Genomic DNA, 16,217 nt, shown 5'->3' on the forward strand with positions numbered 1-16,217 from the left:
ACAGATTTTCTTATCCAATCGTTAAAAAAAACAATAAACTACACAGTCGCGTGAATCATTGTTTACCGGCTGGAATGCATCGTATACCCTCACGTATACAGTTGATTGGGGAAAACCCCACATGCATTTGTATCCTACTGATAAGCATTTATCATACGTGCAATGTGAGTCTTGATGTTGTGTTAGTTTGGGTTAGAAAAATTTGTTATTACCAAATACCGAATATATGCTTTATGTTTTAATGTTAAGAAATATCTAATGAAAGTTATTTTAAAAATATTTCCTTTCTACTAATAAATCTTAGTTCAAGCAAAATGTATTGCTGAATTAGTTTCAACCGATTAACGATAAAACATTCAGTAATTTTAAAAGGGTATTGGTTTTTTAAAAATATATTTACTAAGGCCAAGCCAATAAAACCCATAGTTGCAAAAAAAAACTTTAAGCATACAATGTATATCTTAGGAATTATATGCACTAAGTAATGTAACAGTTTGAGTAGGACAAGAAACCTTTTAATGGCAGTAAATCTTTCATAAAAGAACGATACTTCAAACTTGATACAAAAAGATAAATACTTGAATACGGACTAAATAGTCGGTTCGATTTTTCTTCGATATAACCGGTCTATTCGACCTTATTTAAATTCAATTTTGTCTCTATTACCATACCATTTGAAAGCTTGTTGTATTCCTAAATCCAGCTTCAAACTCTCCTACATACAACTCGTTCTAGTATTTTTGGTACGAGAGTTCAAGGTTTTCGAATTTTGCATCATAAAGAAAAGATGAATGTTTAAGATAGACCACCGTAAGAACCACACGCATGCATTTTTGAATACTCCGATGTGTCTTGTTACACTTTTGTATGTACTGCAGATGCCCTTCAGACAAATGATATGAATCTGAGGCACTGAGTTAGCTGAAGCAAAGCCGACTAAACGTGGTTCAAATCTGATATTTTCAAAATCAATACTTAACAAGAAAAATTGAACATAAAAAAGCGATACATTGATCAACAACCATTATGAACGAAGTTTTTTAGGTTTTATCAAACGGATCTATCGTTTACATCTCATGATTAGTTTTATAGTTTACAACTTCTCGCACAATCTGGTCTAAATCGGCAAAAGAACGAATGTAAAAGTCAGGAGTTTCATCAGAGCAACTAAAATTTTGTACTAAATCCTCTTCTTTGACTCCTCCGGTGCCAACTAACAGCGTTTGGAAATTTGAAATATGTCCAAACTTGACGTCCATTTCCGGTTGATCGCCAACAAACAGCACGCGCTGAGGATCGTCGATTTTGTACATACGTTTCACCAATCTGCTCATATCAGGACTCGGTTTTCCCAGGACGATCGGTTTCCTTTTGGTAGTATTCCGCAGAATATCCACGTACCATCCGGGTCCGATCAAACGCATCTCGGGACTCAATGGTATAACTTTATTTATCGCTCCAACGATGAAACAAGCACCTTGCTGAAGGTACAGTTGAGCTCGCAGCAGCTTGATGTTGTTGCAGTTGTAATCAAAATCTACTATCACCGCTTTAACGGGTTGCTTGTCGTTGATCGTCGCAATTACCTCTTTTGCAGATTCATTCACTGGATTGTCCGGCTTTGTGTATGGATGTTAAAAAATTACATTGATAAAGCAATTATTAAAACAACAAATAACTTTCCCTATTTATAAAAAAAAAACAATTACATACCCCGTCGAGCACCTGGAAACCGGCTTCTCTGAGGCACGATTTGAAATTGGAACTTCCAATCACATAGCACAGCGCATCAAATTTTTGCTCCCGCAAATACTCGATCACTATCTTGGCCGGATGTATGATATCGCCATCCTCTACCGTGTGGTCGGTTAACTTAATCACCTTCGCCCTGTAGTCATCCATCGTTCTTGAACTGTTGTTGGAAACGAACACAACGCGTTTCCCGATGGTGCGTAAAGCCTGAATTGCTTTTTCCACACCCGGAAAAACGTCTCCCAGCAGCCACAGGACACCTTAAATTATAGCACTTTATAAAAGAAACTGCTAAAAAAACAGTATCGATACGCAGATCACGTTACCATCACAGTCGGTTTGCACCATGTCGAACGAATCGAAGAATTGCTTCTTCTCTTCAATTGAAAGATGTGATAGGTTTTTGGTAATTTTCCCTTCTGATGCCATTTTTGCAACAGTACTTGAGATGTCGAGGTGCGCCGATAGCATGAGTCAAAGGCCTTAACTATCTCATATTTGAAGCGTAAACGACTATGACGAAGGCTACAGTCCGTGACAACACGTGGCAACAACATGGCCTATGTAAGTTTCAAAAGTAGTTTTGCTAATACTGTTACAATTTATAAATTGTATGGTTGGTTTTTTATGTTTTTATCATGATTCTTTATTTTATTATTTTTAATCCTAAGTCGGTAAATTTAATTGGTTAGCTTAATACAGTACTTAGTTTCAAATATGCCTTAACAGACAGTTAAAGCTGATAAGTTAACAGTTATACAAATTTGATATCTGATAGTGAACTTTCCATGAAATTAATTTGTTCGTTACTTAAACTGAGCTTTATTATCTAAATCCAAAACTTGAAATTTGCTTGATATGTAGCACAGACGGCAGTATCATTCATGCTTTTGGAAAAGCTAGCAATGGCAAAAAAGAAAACAAACATGCCTGCAAACTGTTATACGATAGTTAAAATATATTTGTAGGGATTGCAATAATACATATTTTGGAAGCTATACAAACAATACTGTACAAATCATCACCTAGCTTCTACAAGGAATATAAAAAGCCTCTAATTTAACAAATTTTACCCGATAAAAAATATACTAATAAATTTCATATTTACTCTTACAATCTATGAAACAATATGTCCTCATTACTCTAGTTACACGTCGAATTGCTTAGTATTGCATCACATCTTTTCATCTTTCTTGATTACGCGCGGTTTTTAACGCAATCAAACGAAATCAAAAAACTGCTCGAAATTTTAATTGTGAGTCGTGCTCACTACCGCCATCTGTTGCTGAGAACGGAAAGTGAGCATGCTTCAAATTTTTCGAGCAACATATGAATCAAAATTTGTCCGCTTAGTTTACGCTATTTTAAACGGAGCTCTTTGCGCAGGTTTACATGAAAGAATTAAAAATATATATGGTCTTCTTACAATACAAGCGCACAACAGGTGCCTAATATTAAGTTTTTGTTAGCTCTCGGTACATGCTTGCGTCAAACAAACGACCTAATCTCTCTCAGCAAACAATTCGCAGGACATTGACATTCGTTTGCTATTTCCGCTCCCATACAAGCGGTAACTGATTTTATATTTCTGTTTAACAGAAATCTGATTTAACATTTACTGTATTCAAAGATGTAACACTAGGGAATCCTGATTGATTGAAAATGTATTATCTTATCTCCAATTCTATTTATCTGTTTGAAACTATTTGTATGAGCGAAAAGTGAGAAATGTCTTTTCAAAAACATTGTTACGTGCACAACATAAGAAACAAATCTTCAATTCTTTTATTTCCCTTTTTTATTTGGGTCAATAATTTTTTCCACAATTATATCTACCTTCTTAGCACCACGGAGTTTCGGATACTTAACAAATACATTACTAACCTCGTAATCGAAAAGCATGATCGAAGAACCTTTTTTTCAAGTCAAAAGACATGTTTTTTGTTCGTGTCCAAGATGCTCTCTATTTCTCCGAGTATTCACAAATAGAATTCACATCAGGTTAGCGAATCTCACGTGTTGCACGCAAGACAACGTTTCATACCGTCACGAAACAACTGTTGATCGGACAAATCTCAGCTGGTGTTGCGAGCTTCGGTTCGGTAGAAAAAAAACCCAAAAAAAAATGGAATCAACACCAAGACGGTTTCACGTATTCAAAACTATGCCAAAGGCACAACCAGCATGATGTTTTGGTGGCGTTAACTTACCGAACAAACGGCAGAAAACATGAGACAGCGCATACACTTTCAGCATTCTGCTCGGAAACTCAGTGGTTTTCAGATAAGCTATCGTGTGTCAACAGACGAGAAAAACTCGCAAGTTCACAATTCTCAACCGAAATACAACCTCCCTCGACGCTGTTGAACCATAGACGACTTGTGAACGCGAGTGGGGGTCGAATAGTGATCGTGATGGTCGAAACACTCTCTCTCCGCCATGATCGTTGAGCGGAGACAGAGCTCTGATAGGATGAGATCGTAACAGGCACAGCAGCGTACCTCGCAGTCGCCACTTTGCATTCGGATATTTTAGTTACTTTTTGTGAGGATCATCTAATCAGACTATCTGTGGTATGTGCAAACGAGTGTGAGAGAAAAAACACTTTAAAGTATATTTTTGTTAAGATCACGATCAATCGATGATTCGTTATGACGATCAATAGCTTAGTGTAAAGAAAGTGATTATTTTTATCCCAATCTTCTCTGCACTCCTCTATGAGTCTTGTTTTCTGGATTAGAACAGGTGTACAGGTGTAGCAGTAAAGCTTTTTAGATTGGGAAAAATGTTTCTTGAACAGGTGAAAGAAGATGTTTGTTTGGGGAATGCCAATGACATCCGTTTGGCGATTTAACACCTATCAAAAGGACACTAGTGGGGGTGATGGAAAAACGAAAAATCTATAGAAGTGCTAACGCCATAACTACCACCTGTGTGCCACAATATCTATGCAAACAGGTCCCTTTCTTATTTTGTGACCAACCAATCGAACGGCAGCGATCGTGGTACACAAAACAAGCGCATCCTTCCAACACAAGGGTGGCCTTTACAAGATCATGTTTTTTTCGAGACGCCCGTACAGGCTGGGCGAAGAGCTGCGCTTAATGGTGCGCTGCACAAAGTGCTAAAAATAATAATCCCTCGTCCACCGTGCTGTACCTGCACGCCTTCACTGGTTGGCGCCTCCACCAGCTTTTTCATATGCCATGACGTGAGGAAAAATTTACAATGAAATTTAAATACACGCTTTCTGGTACACCAAATGAATATTTTCTGCCGTCTGAATCTGATCAACATTGTTCACTTCCGATGAACAAAGCAATACCTTCCAAGATCCTAAGATAATGCTGTCGTAAATTAAAACACGAAAATTATTATCGTATGCTTATAGAATCGTTTAGAGGGTAGTAAGCGCAAAAATATAGACTTATTGCCCGCGCGCGCTCACGGTTCGATTGTGTTACTTTATTTTGTTGTTCTTTTTCATGCCATCGTCAGTGTTAGTGGTGGTGCGATCTATCTTTATCCTCAAAAAACATAGTCACCAGCGGGTAACGACAGAAGGACTTGCTTTTTTCGTTCTTCAACCCAACGGATTCATGTTTTTTCGCTTACCGTCACTGTCCACTCGCGGAATCATTCGTCAGTGTGGTTCGACTACTTAGCCTATTCAGGTGCCTACTAAAGCAGTTTCGTAGTGATCAATCAGATTGGATTGGACAAAAAAACAGTCTTTAAAGTTTGCGTAAGTGCAATTTTTCCTTCACTCCGCCAATTGGACAGTTTGTCTACATCTAGAGTGGGAAAGATTTTGAAAAACACAAAAAAAAACAAAATAATGCGCCACTAACTTGCTGGTAGTGAAGACAAAAACAGACAGATTTACAACATTCAAAAAATAAAACAGCACCATTATTCTCTCCCGCTAAAAATACCATTTGGCAGTGGAATCTCTTTAAAGGCAAGACCAGTGCAAAGGAAGAGTGAACAGGTTCAGGAATCTAAATACGCCTAGAGTTTGCCCGCCATTATCAACGCATCCCAACGAATTGGGGGCGTGCTGGTTTTATCAAATTAAATCTCATATCGTTGTCTTTCTTTCTTTTCTATCCACCGCCAAAAGGTAACGAAATAAAAAAAACAACAACAACAAAATACTCGATAAAACTGTAAGGAAGCAGATCGCGAAATTACGCACGATCAGTCACCCATCGGCGCGCCAAAATAGAAGAGGCGCAAACACAGAAACAAATAAAACATGGACAAACCTTCGCGTCCGGTGCGAAATCGTAAGCGCAGTAGGTTCGTGACGTGACGGCGTTGTTGCGTGTGGCCGCGTGTGAGAGAGCAGTGAGAGTGAGAGAAAGTTTACCAAGCATATACATATCATCAGCATCTCGATTCATCTCATACGCTCGATCGAACGAGAGCGTACGCGATCGTGCCGTTCTAGTCATCTGATCTAACATCATCCACGCTTTTGGTGTGTTCGTGCGCTGATTAAATGCGCCAAGCATGCCTGCTAACGATCCCGTGGCTTGACATCACAAACAAAGACGACGCACGATCGACGATCGCAACCGAATCAGAGTGTCGTATCCGTTTGTTGCTTTTGAAGCCATCGAACTTACATCGACGCGAAGCTATCTCACCACGTGTCACAAAACACTTATTATCATGTGCGTGTCAGATGCGCAACAATGCAAGTGGTATTTCATTTGAGCACTAACAGCATGCAGGGTGTACTTTTGCAAAAAGGAAGTTTGAACGAAGTGATCGCTTAACATCAAGCTTTGTGTGCTTTCAGAAAAGCATGGCCACCCGGAGACAACCACCGACCGGTGAAGCGACTTTTTACGCCGGAAATCAAGCGCATGTTGAAGGATTGGTTGGTGCGCCGTCGCGAGAATCCCTACCCGAATCGGGAGGAGAAGAAGTTGCTTGCCATCGAGACGGGTTTGACGTACACACAGATCTGCAATTGGTTCGCGAATTGGCGGCGAAAGCTGAAGAACTCTGGCAACGATCCGATCCGCAAAACCTGGGGCAATCTGATCAAAAACTACAACACCAACGCCCGGGGGAATGTGGAGCAATTCAGCATCTGCTCGAACGACAGCATTTGGGGCGAGAATGGAGCAGATTCCCAGGGTTCTCGGACGCCCCCAGCCGGCGAACATCAGCATCAACAGCATCATCACCATCGGCAGCATCAGCATTCAAGGCAGCAACATCATACCCTTCATTTTCAGCATGTATCGGCAGGATGTGCGCAAGATTATTCCGCGAGAAGTGCTACACCACCTTACGGTAGCATATACGATACGTACACCGACACGGATTGTGGTAGCGATAATAACAATAACGAATCCCGTCCTATCAACAATGCTGACTGCAGAAAGTACGCAAGTTACATGAGACTTGCGGAGTACGATCGGGGTGAGGAATGTCCAAACGGTGAGGATGTACGAGACAGTTATCCACAAACAGCGTTCTGTTTCGATCATTGCTACACCCCGCGGAACTATGAAACCGTGTTCGGCATACCGGAAGAAACCAGATGCTACAAGGTGCGTAAGGATGCTCAAGACTCGTCCTGGCTCTTCGTACTTTCTAACCCATTTTTTCAACTCCTTAGATCACACCGTTCGATGGAAGCTACGGTCCAGAAAGTGGTGCACAGTTAGAACCACTCATTTTGACCGCGGCTCATCCTCACTATGGTCGAACGTACGCAAAAGAGGTTCCAAACGGTGGAACACTCTACCTCACACCAACCACAACCCTGTCGTCAACGACGGTACCGACGATCGCCAGTGGGCGATCGAGATCGAGTAAGTATAAGAGCAGCATCATGGAGAAGTACCTGCGAGATCTCGGGGAGCTGAAACCGGTGGATGATCCAACACCCGCCGTAATGCCGGTGCTGATGGCTGCGATACCGTTTCAGCAGAAGCATTGTCCTCACGTGCGCGGTCACGAACTGCAGTTGCACACGCAGCAAATGAGTTGTGAATCAGCCGTGTTGCGTGGGCCACCATCATTGTCGAAGTGGTTGGAAAGTGCCGCCAAGTTTACACCTTCCAAGCATAACTACATCGATTGGGAAAGCTCAGGGTAGGTTTGGTTCTAATCATCACGTCCATCACACGGTTTGGTGGACTGCTTTTAACTTTCATGTTATCCATTTCTTCACAATCGCAGCAAACAATCGTCTACAAAAAGGCGTTATGAACCGGACGGCACTTACTACGACATTGGTGGTGGTACAAGTGATACCTATTCGTCACCCTCGGTGTACTGTGAACCAGTTGCAACTGTGGTCTCCCTTGGCCACCAGAAGGAGGAAATCGATGCCGCGGAGACACTGACGAGACTGGCGAACAATTTTCGAACCAAATTTTCAACCTAACGGAGAAGGAAAAATTTGGTTACGTCAGTGCATTCCTTAACTTATGCAATAGTAGTAGAGCTAAAATATGCAAACAATAAAAACAAACAACAGAACATGTCGTTTTCTTTTGAAACATTGGATCACATGTTTGATAAGGTGAAGTTGGAGAGAGAAAATATTAGAGAAAACTTTTAAGCAAGATGTTATATGATTTTTTGCAAGAAGGACTATAGAAATATAGAGCATTTTGCTGATAAAGATCGTATCATGACGATTAATAAAGGCTTAGACCGTCAGGACTAGCAACAAACGTTATGTACGGTCCATGCTTCCAATCCACGTGCCCTTCGTGCTGTTTTAAAAAGTGTGATTTTTACTACTTGTTTTCTACGAAGGTTCTTTACTAACGAAACACTCTTCCATTTCCAAAGAACAATCTAAAATTTACTTATTTTTGATTGATTGATGCTAAAAAGAAAAAAATAATTTTTTCTCGCTTACGAAACATTTACAGCTATATTTCTTGACGATGCTCGTGGTACTACTTGTTAATTTCTTTCCTATGATTTACGACTTAGCTGGTAACTGCTGCATTGTCGGGAGTACTAGGACTTGCATCGCTTGTTTGTGACTCACTTTTTGAGTATGAATCTAGCATATTGACCAGCTGGTTCTGATGACACTGTAGATCACCGACGATCTTACCACCGACGCTATCCAGTATGGCCGCAAACTGCGCTCGAACCGTGGTCAGATCTGGCATCGTAGCATATGTTTGTAGCTCATTCTTACTAAGCAGCCTTCCTTCGACAATACCACACATCAAAACCAGCTGAGGTGCCTTCTTAAGGATGTTTAACACTTGTTTAATTTTCTGCTGCTCCGGGCAGAAGACGATAGCTGTTTTAGCTTCGAACAGGGGTAAAATTGCTTCAAACCGCGAATCTTCGACCGCCTTACGCATTACCGATTTGCCATACACTTTCACTGAAACGTTGTGCCGATGCAGTGCTACCTGTGTCTTGAACATATCCTCCTGCTTGATCGAATTGACATGCAGCAGTATGACTAGTTTACTGTGCTCAAACCAATTTCGAGCCTCCCTCGCAATGATGGTTTCATAAGGATTGTCGAGAGTTTTGTTTTTCTTTTCCCTTTCTGCATCGATACATGGAGCATCAAAGTCCGGAGTTTTATAGAAAGGTTTAATAGCTTCGAGGACCCGTGCCCTCTCGTAATGCGGCGCCCGCGGTCGCTGGATGTTTATCTTTCCCCGGAACCGGCGAAACGTGAGCAATGGATTACGTGATTTTAATAGACCTGAAAAATAAATACACATCGCAATGTTTAATGTAACATAGAACTAAACTTCATCTGGGATGCGCTTTAGACTAACCATTTATCACAAAATTAGACATTTTTCAATAGCTTTTCCGTACTTTATTTTGATAAATGTGCTGATTTGACGTTTGTCCAACTTAGTTTTGCTCAAGGAGAGCAATGGGAACGCAAAGGGACATGCTTGACAACATTTCAAAATGAGAGAAAAAAAATCCTTAACAATTTAAATGAAAATCTGTTGGCTTATAAGAATAATGCTTTGGTTTGATTTCAAAAAACCGGATTAATTGTTTTGTTTAGCTTAATAGAATGAACTTCCTTCATAAATAATAAAATGCCGGCTAAATGCTAAATAGCTGATCACTTTAACGTCAATTCAAAACGAATATGGCGACCGAATGTGCTCTAAATTCACCACATCATCTGTGCTCACTATGGTGAGTATGGCACGTGAGTTTCGATATTCGAATAATATGACAGAATGAAAGATGGCCTTCGAGAAAGAGTTCTAAGGCACTGTTCGTTGACCAACGTGTATCAAACACGTTGCCGGGAATCACGTTTAGAATTTTCGATTTTGCTCTTTCTATATCATTTAATAAGTTAATATAAGCCATCAGTGAAGCGCAAAATCCGAGATTGATTATATTGGCAGGATTAAAGCTTTCAAAACAACTGTAATTAAATATATTTCATATAGTATGTTCCAGGTTTTTGTTTATGTGCTTCATTTTTAGAGTGTATTCACCAATTTGTATGGACCAGGGCCTAAGAAGTTGCTTCGATGCATTTCTCAGCTCATTCTGGTACACAGGTACCACTTTTTCGTATCTCTCTCACAAATTCTCTCTCGTGAGAGATCTTCTTACTCCGTTTGGCGTGTGTGCGGTGGTGGCGCTTTCTCTTTTCCACATTCGGAACTGTTTGATACAGTCATGCCTCGCTGATGGGCCTCTCTCTCATTTTTATTTATTTGTGAATAGACCGTTGAAGCGAAAGGTTCCCGTTTCTTCACTCCGAAGAAGATCGTAAGCTCGAAATCCTGCCTACGTGCGCACGTGAGGGGGTGTGTGTGTGAACCCGTGCTAGGGGAAAATTACATTTGCGGTGTGTAATGCGTGCGTTCGAGCATGCTTGTGTCCTTTATCTATCAAGAACAATTCAAAATCGTGCCAGTAATACGGCCTAGGAAAGGAACGCTATCAGGAGTTCGACGGAAGTCACAGTATCCGCTTGTAATCGGTTTTGTGGCTCAGCAAAAAGTGAAACGAATTGTGAAATAAGCTGTGTAGTTGTAATATGCGCCTTAAACAGAACTCCAATTGAAATTTACCGGTATATATTGAGATATTCTCCAGAACAAATGAACCGTATTGGTTAGGTAGGGGTAGGCTAAAACGCGTGTACCCGTTCGTGAGAGTGCAACCGAAACAGCGAACAAGCTGTTCTAAAGCGAAAGCGAGAGAGAGAGAGAAAGACCCCACGTACAAGGAAGAGCTTCCGTAATACCGAGCTACGAAGAAGAAGATTGCCCTGACGGCAACACGGTGGGTCTGTATCGCCCGCCATTGGTGTGGCGTTGGCTGGGACGGATCGAAGAAAACGAAGAGAAAGAAACGTGTGTAGTTTTCGGCATTAGAGTTCTACGGTGGTATTCGGGTGGTGTGTCAGGCCAACGGCTGTGCGTAGCAGTGAGAAAGAGAAGGCGCAATGGCATGTAACGATGTACGGGAAAAAGATGTGTGCTATTAATTTTTTTTTCCTCGCACGATACGTGAGCGTTGGTAAGCGTTTTGTTTTTTTGAGCCTTCTATATTTGCTTCTTTTTGAATATAATTTAGTTAACGTTAAGTTATAAGATGTTAAAAAACACTCGAGACAGCTTGAATTTTATTTTTTGCTTATTTGGAATTGCATTCTTTGGTTTTTGTCTAGAAATCATGCAAATATGTACATTCTCAATCTATCCATGCATGGCTTGCTTCATTGTAAACCATATCTTGTAGTCCAACGCAGCCATATTGTTTTATAAGTTCCTAACTGTCAACGTTGCTGCTAGTGTGCATGAGTGATTGTATACGTTAGCTCGGAAATAATTTTACATTATTGTTCTCTTTTTCCACAGGTAACTTCAACGACTGTCGGAAGTCGCTCGAAATGCGTTAAGTTTCCCATCATCATCACCACCGTGCACACAGTTTACAGTCCCCGATAGACTTTACATTTAGCCATATAATTCCGAAAACCCTCATACCAAAAATCCGAACAACGAATTAGAGCTTTCGTTGAGAAGGCGTAATTTTCTTGGGAATATACATCGGCATCATCATCGTTGCTCGGTGTGCCTGCCTGGTGTCGTCGCAGTTTTTAAGCCCTCAAGCTTAATAGTTTTTTTTTCTCTCTTTCTTATGTGCCACCCGTTCCTTTCAGCAGCTGTAATGTGTTCACCGTGCATGGAAGAATGATACTAGTATGTGATTGTGTGATTGTTTCTGGCTCCTACCTTTGAAAAGCGGGGAGAAGAAAGGCGCTCGTGCTGATTTTTCACCTTCCCCCCTCTTCGACGGTTTCCTTGGTCCAATAGCTCGAACCAGGGAGAAAAGAGCGAAAGGTAGTGGTGTGCATTCTTTAACCTAAAGTGAGCAGCCAAAGCCTGGCGAATCTACGGCGGCAAGGAGGTAATATAGTGGTGCAGTTTTTCGGGTGTGGGCAATAAGCCGTGCACGCGGTGGGTGGGGTAGGTCATTCGTTACAGTGCTGTTTAGTTGTAAAAAAAAAAATAAATTCCCGGGGCCTTCCGTCCACTCGGAATCCACCCTCCCGGATCGCGGCAATTTTCACCGCGACAGCGCGCCCCGGTTGAAGGGCGGATCACGAGCGGAAAAGAATTGGGAAGGAAGCAAGGAGAGGGTGTGTTGTTTAGTTCTTGGAGCTGCGGGGGAGAGGAAAACGCGGTGGTGCGCTCATTAGTTCGGTTTCTCCACCAAACCCCCCCGGTGGTCGCTGACCGTGCGAAGGAAAAAGGCAAACCGAGCCCCCAGAACCGTGCCAGCGGAAGGGAAAACCGGGAAAAGTCTATTGCGTTTTGTGTGACGAATGGAAAACGCGGCGCTTTCCCGGTCGTAGCAGTAATGATGATGCACCGTCACCAACCTTGCCATCCGCGTCGTCGTCGGTTCGCGCTGTCGAAGGTGTCAAAACGGTCGTTGTCGCTGTTTTCGGTTGCGTCAAATTTATCCTGAAAGTGTCGCTGCAAAGAGTCCTGCTTTTGAGGCGCCCTCGCCCTGGCCGCACCTTTTTGTTTTCGGGTTTAGGCAGTTTCTCAGCGGAAGTGTATGGGCGGGCAAGGCGGTGTGTGAGAGAGAGAGAGAGAGAGAAAGAGAGCGAGCGAAAAAAGGAGGCAACGAGTGAGATGTGTGTGTACGTCGCCGTCGTCGTCGTGTTCGAGAGTGGTGTGGCGTATTAAGTGCGCGAAATCGATCGAGCTGCATTTTTCATGTTTTTCACCCTTTTTTTTCTCGCTAAAAGTTTGCCAGTGCAAAGTGCAGAAAAAGCGCGCCTGTGAGAGAGAGAGCGAGAGAGGAAGTGTGTGTTAGGCAAAAAAAAGTAGAGTGGTTTATAAAGCAGTAAAAAAAGTTTCAAATGCGATACTCCTCTCCGAATGAAGTCCCAGTGAAAGGGCAGTAAAAGAAAAAAAGGCAAGCCCAAGCAAAAAATCGATCAAGTCACGTTGAGCCTTGTCGAAGGAAGTGTGGAAGAAAGAAAAAAAAGAAGAAAGAGAAGGTGAGTGCGGTGCGAGTGAGTAGGTGCGGTGCGGCCACTACTTCCTAGAATCTGCGGGGGTCGTTTTGTTCTTGTAAATCGAAGCTCTCCTCCCCCCAGTCCCCCGCCACACCGGTCCTCTTCCTCCACACCGGTTCTAAAGTGTGTGACGAGAGTGATTTCCCCCCACGAATGGGTTCACAATGGTGCAGTTTCTCACGTGTGTGTTGAAGGGCTGCGCCTCACCAGTGAGACGTGGCAACGCCTCCACGATGGTGGCGTGATCCTTACGGGCGGGGCGGCAGGATGAAGGCAGGATGCGCCCATCGTCCACGCGTTGGAGCGCGTTAAAAAACACGAGGATCCTCGTCGAACGGCGAATATGAGAAGGTGTCGCGATCAGCAGAGCGACGCCTTCAACAACACGATCTTCGCAGCCAGCAGCAGTGCGTTTTTTCATTCTACTAGCGCGGGCTCTTCTCGATAACACACATACACGCAACAACAACAAAAAAAGAAACACTGCAGTCAACGAGAAAAGTTGCACGCGCCCACGCAAGCAGGAATTCGTCCTTTTTGCATCCTTCTCGTCGTTCCCTTAAACCTCCTCGTTAGGGTGTTGCGATAAATAGTGCGTGTGCCGACGAGTGCCGTGAAAACGTCGATCCTAGTGCGAAAAAGGCAAGGAAATCGCAATAAGCTAGGCGAAACCGCGCGACATACAGACGCAAAAAGGGGTAGGAGCAAACACAACCCAGACGAGAAGAAGACCGATCCCTCGGCCGAAAGGAATCGTTTCCTTCGCCCATCAATTTCATCCCCATTTTTTTTTTTGCTTTTGCTTTTGCAACAACCTCACCCACAGTCGTCCAATCAATCATCTCAAGATACGCCCCGTGCGGATCCTTCTGTTGGTTTGGAGTTGATTTTTTTCCCACCTCGCCGTGAAGGTGTTGTTTGGTGGCTGCAACACTACTGCTGCTCTTTGCTCCTTCCTGACCATCCTTTTGTCGTGTAAATTGTTGTTTGCTTGCGAACGCGCGCGCGAGGACACGTCGCTGATCACACTCGCGCGCACACACACGCACGCACACATATACATACATACACAACTACGCAAGTGGGGCGCGTCAACACGCGCGCACGCACGCATCCGATCGATCGATTGTTTCCCTCATACGCGCCCGAACCAAACCCCGCACGATCCGCCTCCATGAAGCACCAGAGGCTGGAAAATGGTTCGCGAGACTCGACATCTGTGGGTTGGAAACTTACCCGAAACTGTGCGAGAGGACAAGATAAGGGATCATTTTAAAAGGTAAGCTGATTTTGTTTTTCGTATAAATTGTGTTTATGCTAGCAAATATGGTATAAAAACGCTCACATGACTTGTAGTCCTGATTGTCAGCCTGAAGATGTATGCAATTTTTCATTTCGTATTAGGTTTAGGTTTCATTTTAGAACTCATATACGTACTATTACTTATCTCCCACATGTGTTACACTAAGGACTAAGTTCGATAAGTCCTTCTCTTCTTAAAAGTAAGAAATATTTCCTCCTACAATGTTCTAGTTAAAACCTTTTGCCTCTGATACTTGAAACAGACTAGTTTGCAACAGTCCATATTTTGCTAAATCTATTACATTTTAGCCAATTGCTTCTAAACTGCTTTCTGTCAATAATAGTTCTCGATATTTGTACGTACGATGTATTATTCCCTCATGCAGCTGCTGTACCGTGGCAGTATTAAGAAACAGCTTACGTCGTATTTGTTATCCTTATGGAAAATTTCTCGCGGGAAGAGCTGACAGCGATTTCCCATAACACACCCTATTACGAACATCTGCGGACAGTAGAGGAATTCTTCGTTAGGTTTAATCCCTATTCCCTCGAATTGTGCGTTGCTTGGTTCAGCAGCTTCCTTCTCGTCGATGGGGTAGGCATATTTTCCTATGCTTGATTTAGGGGAAAATAGCTTCCATCACGATTGATGATCGTGTGCTGATGAGTAAGTGAAAGATGCCTGGGAAAAAAGGGGGCATATGATATAAATCAGCCACCGTTTCTCAACCTACTGGGTGTGTGTGTTTTTTATGTTCCTTCTGGGTGTGAATAACTACCCTGGATCCATGTCTCAGTAAAGCTCACATTATGATGCACCAGAAAGCAAGAGAAGGGTTTGAGAAGGTTTTTGCTTGCCAAGAAATTTGCTGAATGCATTCGTAACGATTTTTTCAACAATTTACTGAGAAGATTTTCTCATTCTGGGAAGACCAGAGCATTTATTAAATTTTGAAGCATTTCTTTTCGATTGCTGAGTATAAATCCTTTTGTGAAAGATGTACACATCTCGGTTCTCGAATGCCATTCTTGAGCCCAGTTTATATGATTACATTCTTGCATCAGCCACCGTTGGAATGGTCTAACAATAACTTTATCATACTGTGAATGAAGGAAAATGATACCAATAAATGTAGCGAACCTATAAGGCATACAAATGTGAAGCAATAGCAAGGAGTGAGCCTCTCATCCTTCGTTCTATGCAGGCAGTCGGTTGGTGTAATTCATATGTGAAACCAATAAAGCGCCCAGCGCCAATAAATATAAAACCGATGCATTTCTACAACATCGTTCTTTCTCCCTGGCGTACTTGGTTGGGTTCTTGCACGAGCGATGCACATGTTTCTGCTGCTAGTGCTATGAAAACGAACGAAAAGCCCTCTTGCTCCTCGCCAGTGAGTCTGGGAGAGCAGTAAAAGGCAATCCTGCGATGTGTGTTCAATAAAAACGCGAATTAACGTTCCATTTGTCATACCACATCGTTATGTGTTGCAAGAAAAGCCCACACAGCAGTCGCTACCGGGCTTTTAGATATTGCCATTATTCTCCAACACAGGCTTCCTGTTCTGTAACTTTCTCGTTAGACAAGACACACAAACACACACGGTATGGGAATTCCAGCAAAAGT

The 16,217-nt window shown here is 42.5% G+C and overlaps 4 protein-coding genes across 5 annotated transcripts in view; 2 read left to right on the forward strand and 2 right to left on the reverse strand.

The window, feature by feature from the left end:
- Nucleotides 1–1,067: 1,067 nt before the first annotated feature.
- LOC128724058 (uncharacterized) lies at nt 1,068–2,181 on the reverse strand. Its single transcript, XM_053817822.1, has 3 exons — nt 2,079–2,181; nt 1,714–2,012; nt 1,068–1,619 (listed from the first exon to the last, which is right to left on the reverse strand). Exons 1-3 carry the CDS (start codon nt 2,179–2,181, stop codon nt 1,068–1,070), a joined length of 954 nt encoding a protein of 317 aa, XP_053673797.1.
- Nucleotides 2,182–6,010: 3,829 nt separating this feature from the next.
- On the forward strand, nt 6,011–8,164 carry LOC128726651 (uncharacterized). Its single transcript, XM_053820471.1, is given in 4 exon segments — nt 6,011–6,054; nt 6,560–7,386; nt 7,389–7,869; nt 7,957–8,164. Coding segments are annotated over 4 exon segments (1,560 nt in total).
- A 526-nt stretch (nt 8,165–8,690) lies between these two features.
- Nucleotides 8,691–9,564, reverse strand: LOC128726305 (39S ribosomal protein L10, mitochondrial). The gene is made up of 2 exons (XM_053820108.1): nt 9,543–9,564; nt 8,691–9,466 (listed from the first exon to the last, which is right to left on the reverse strand). The coding sequence occupies exons 1-2, from the start codon at nt 9,562–9,564 to the stop codon at nt 8,721–8,723; spliced, it is 768 nt and encodes a 255-aa protein (XP_053676083.1). The 3' UTR covers nt 8,691–8,720.
- Nucleotides 9,565–12,182: 2,618 nt separating this feature from the next.
- Nucleotides 12,183–16,217, forward strand: part of LOC128725387 (protein split ends) — a 78,611-nt gene continuing 74,576 nt past the window's right edge. Inside the window, exon 1 of one of the 2 annotated variants that reach the window (XR_008410818.1) lies at nt 12,183–13,270. Coding sequence is in view for 1 of the 2 variants with exons in the window: in XM_053819128.1 (XP_053675103.1) it covers nt 14,485–14,567 (83 nt within the window). In the remaining variant the exon portion in view is untranslated. Of the gene's footprint in view, nt 13,271–14,484; nt 14,568–16,217 lie in introns of those variants that run through there. The other variant, XM_053819128.1, reaches the window with a different exon arrangement.

This window comes from Anopheles nili, chromosome 3, assembly GCF_943737925.1.
Source record: "Anopheles nili chromosome 3, idAnoNiliSN_F5_01, whole genome shotgun sequence".
In the NCBI taxonomy this organism is placed as follows: domain Eukaryota; kingdom Metazoa; phylum Arthropoda; class Insecta; order Diptera; family Culicidae; genus Anopheles; species Anopheles nili.

Coding starts and splice junctions, on each gene's coding strand:
- LOC128724058 (XM_053817822.1), bottom strand. CDS start 2,181: ATGGCATCAGAAGGGAAAATTACCAAAAACCTATCACATCTTTCAATT. Junction 2,013..2,078: donor GGTGCAAACCGACTGTGATG/GTAACGTGATCT, acceptor CTATAATTTAAG/GTGTCCTGTGGCTGCTGGGA. Junction 1,620..1,713: donor GTTTCCAGGTGCTCGACGGG/GTATGTAATTGT, acceptor CCATACACAAAG/CCGGACAATCCAGTGAATGA.
- LOC128726305 (XM_053820108.1), bottom strand. CDS start 9,564: ATGTCTAATTTTGTGATAAATG. Junction 9,467..9,542: donor GTCTAATTTTGTGATAAATG/GTTAGTCTAAAG, acceptor TTTATTTTTCAG/GTCTATTAAAATCACGTAAT.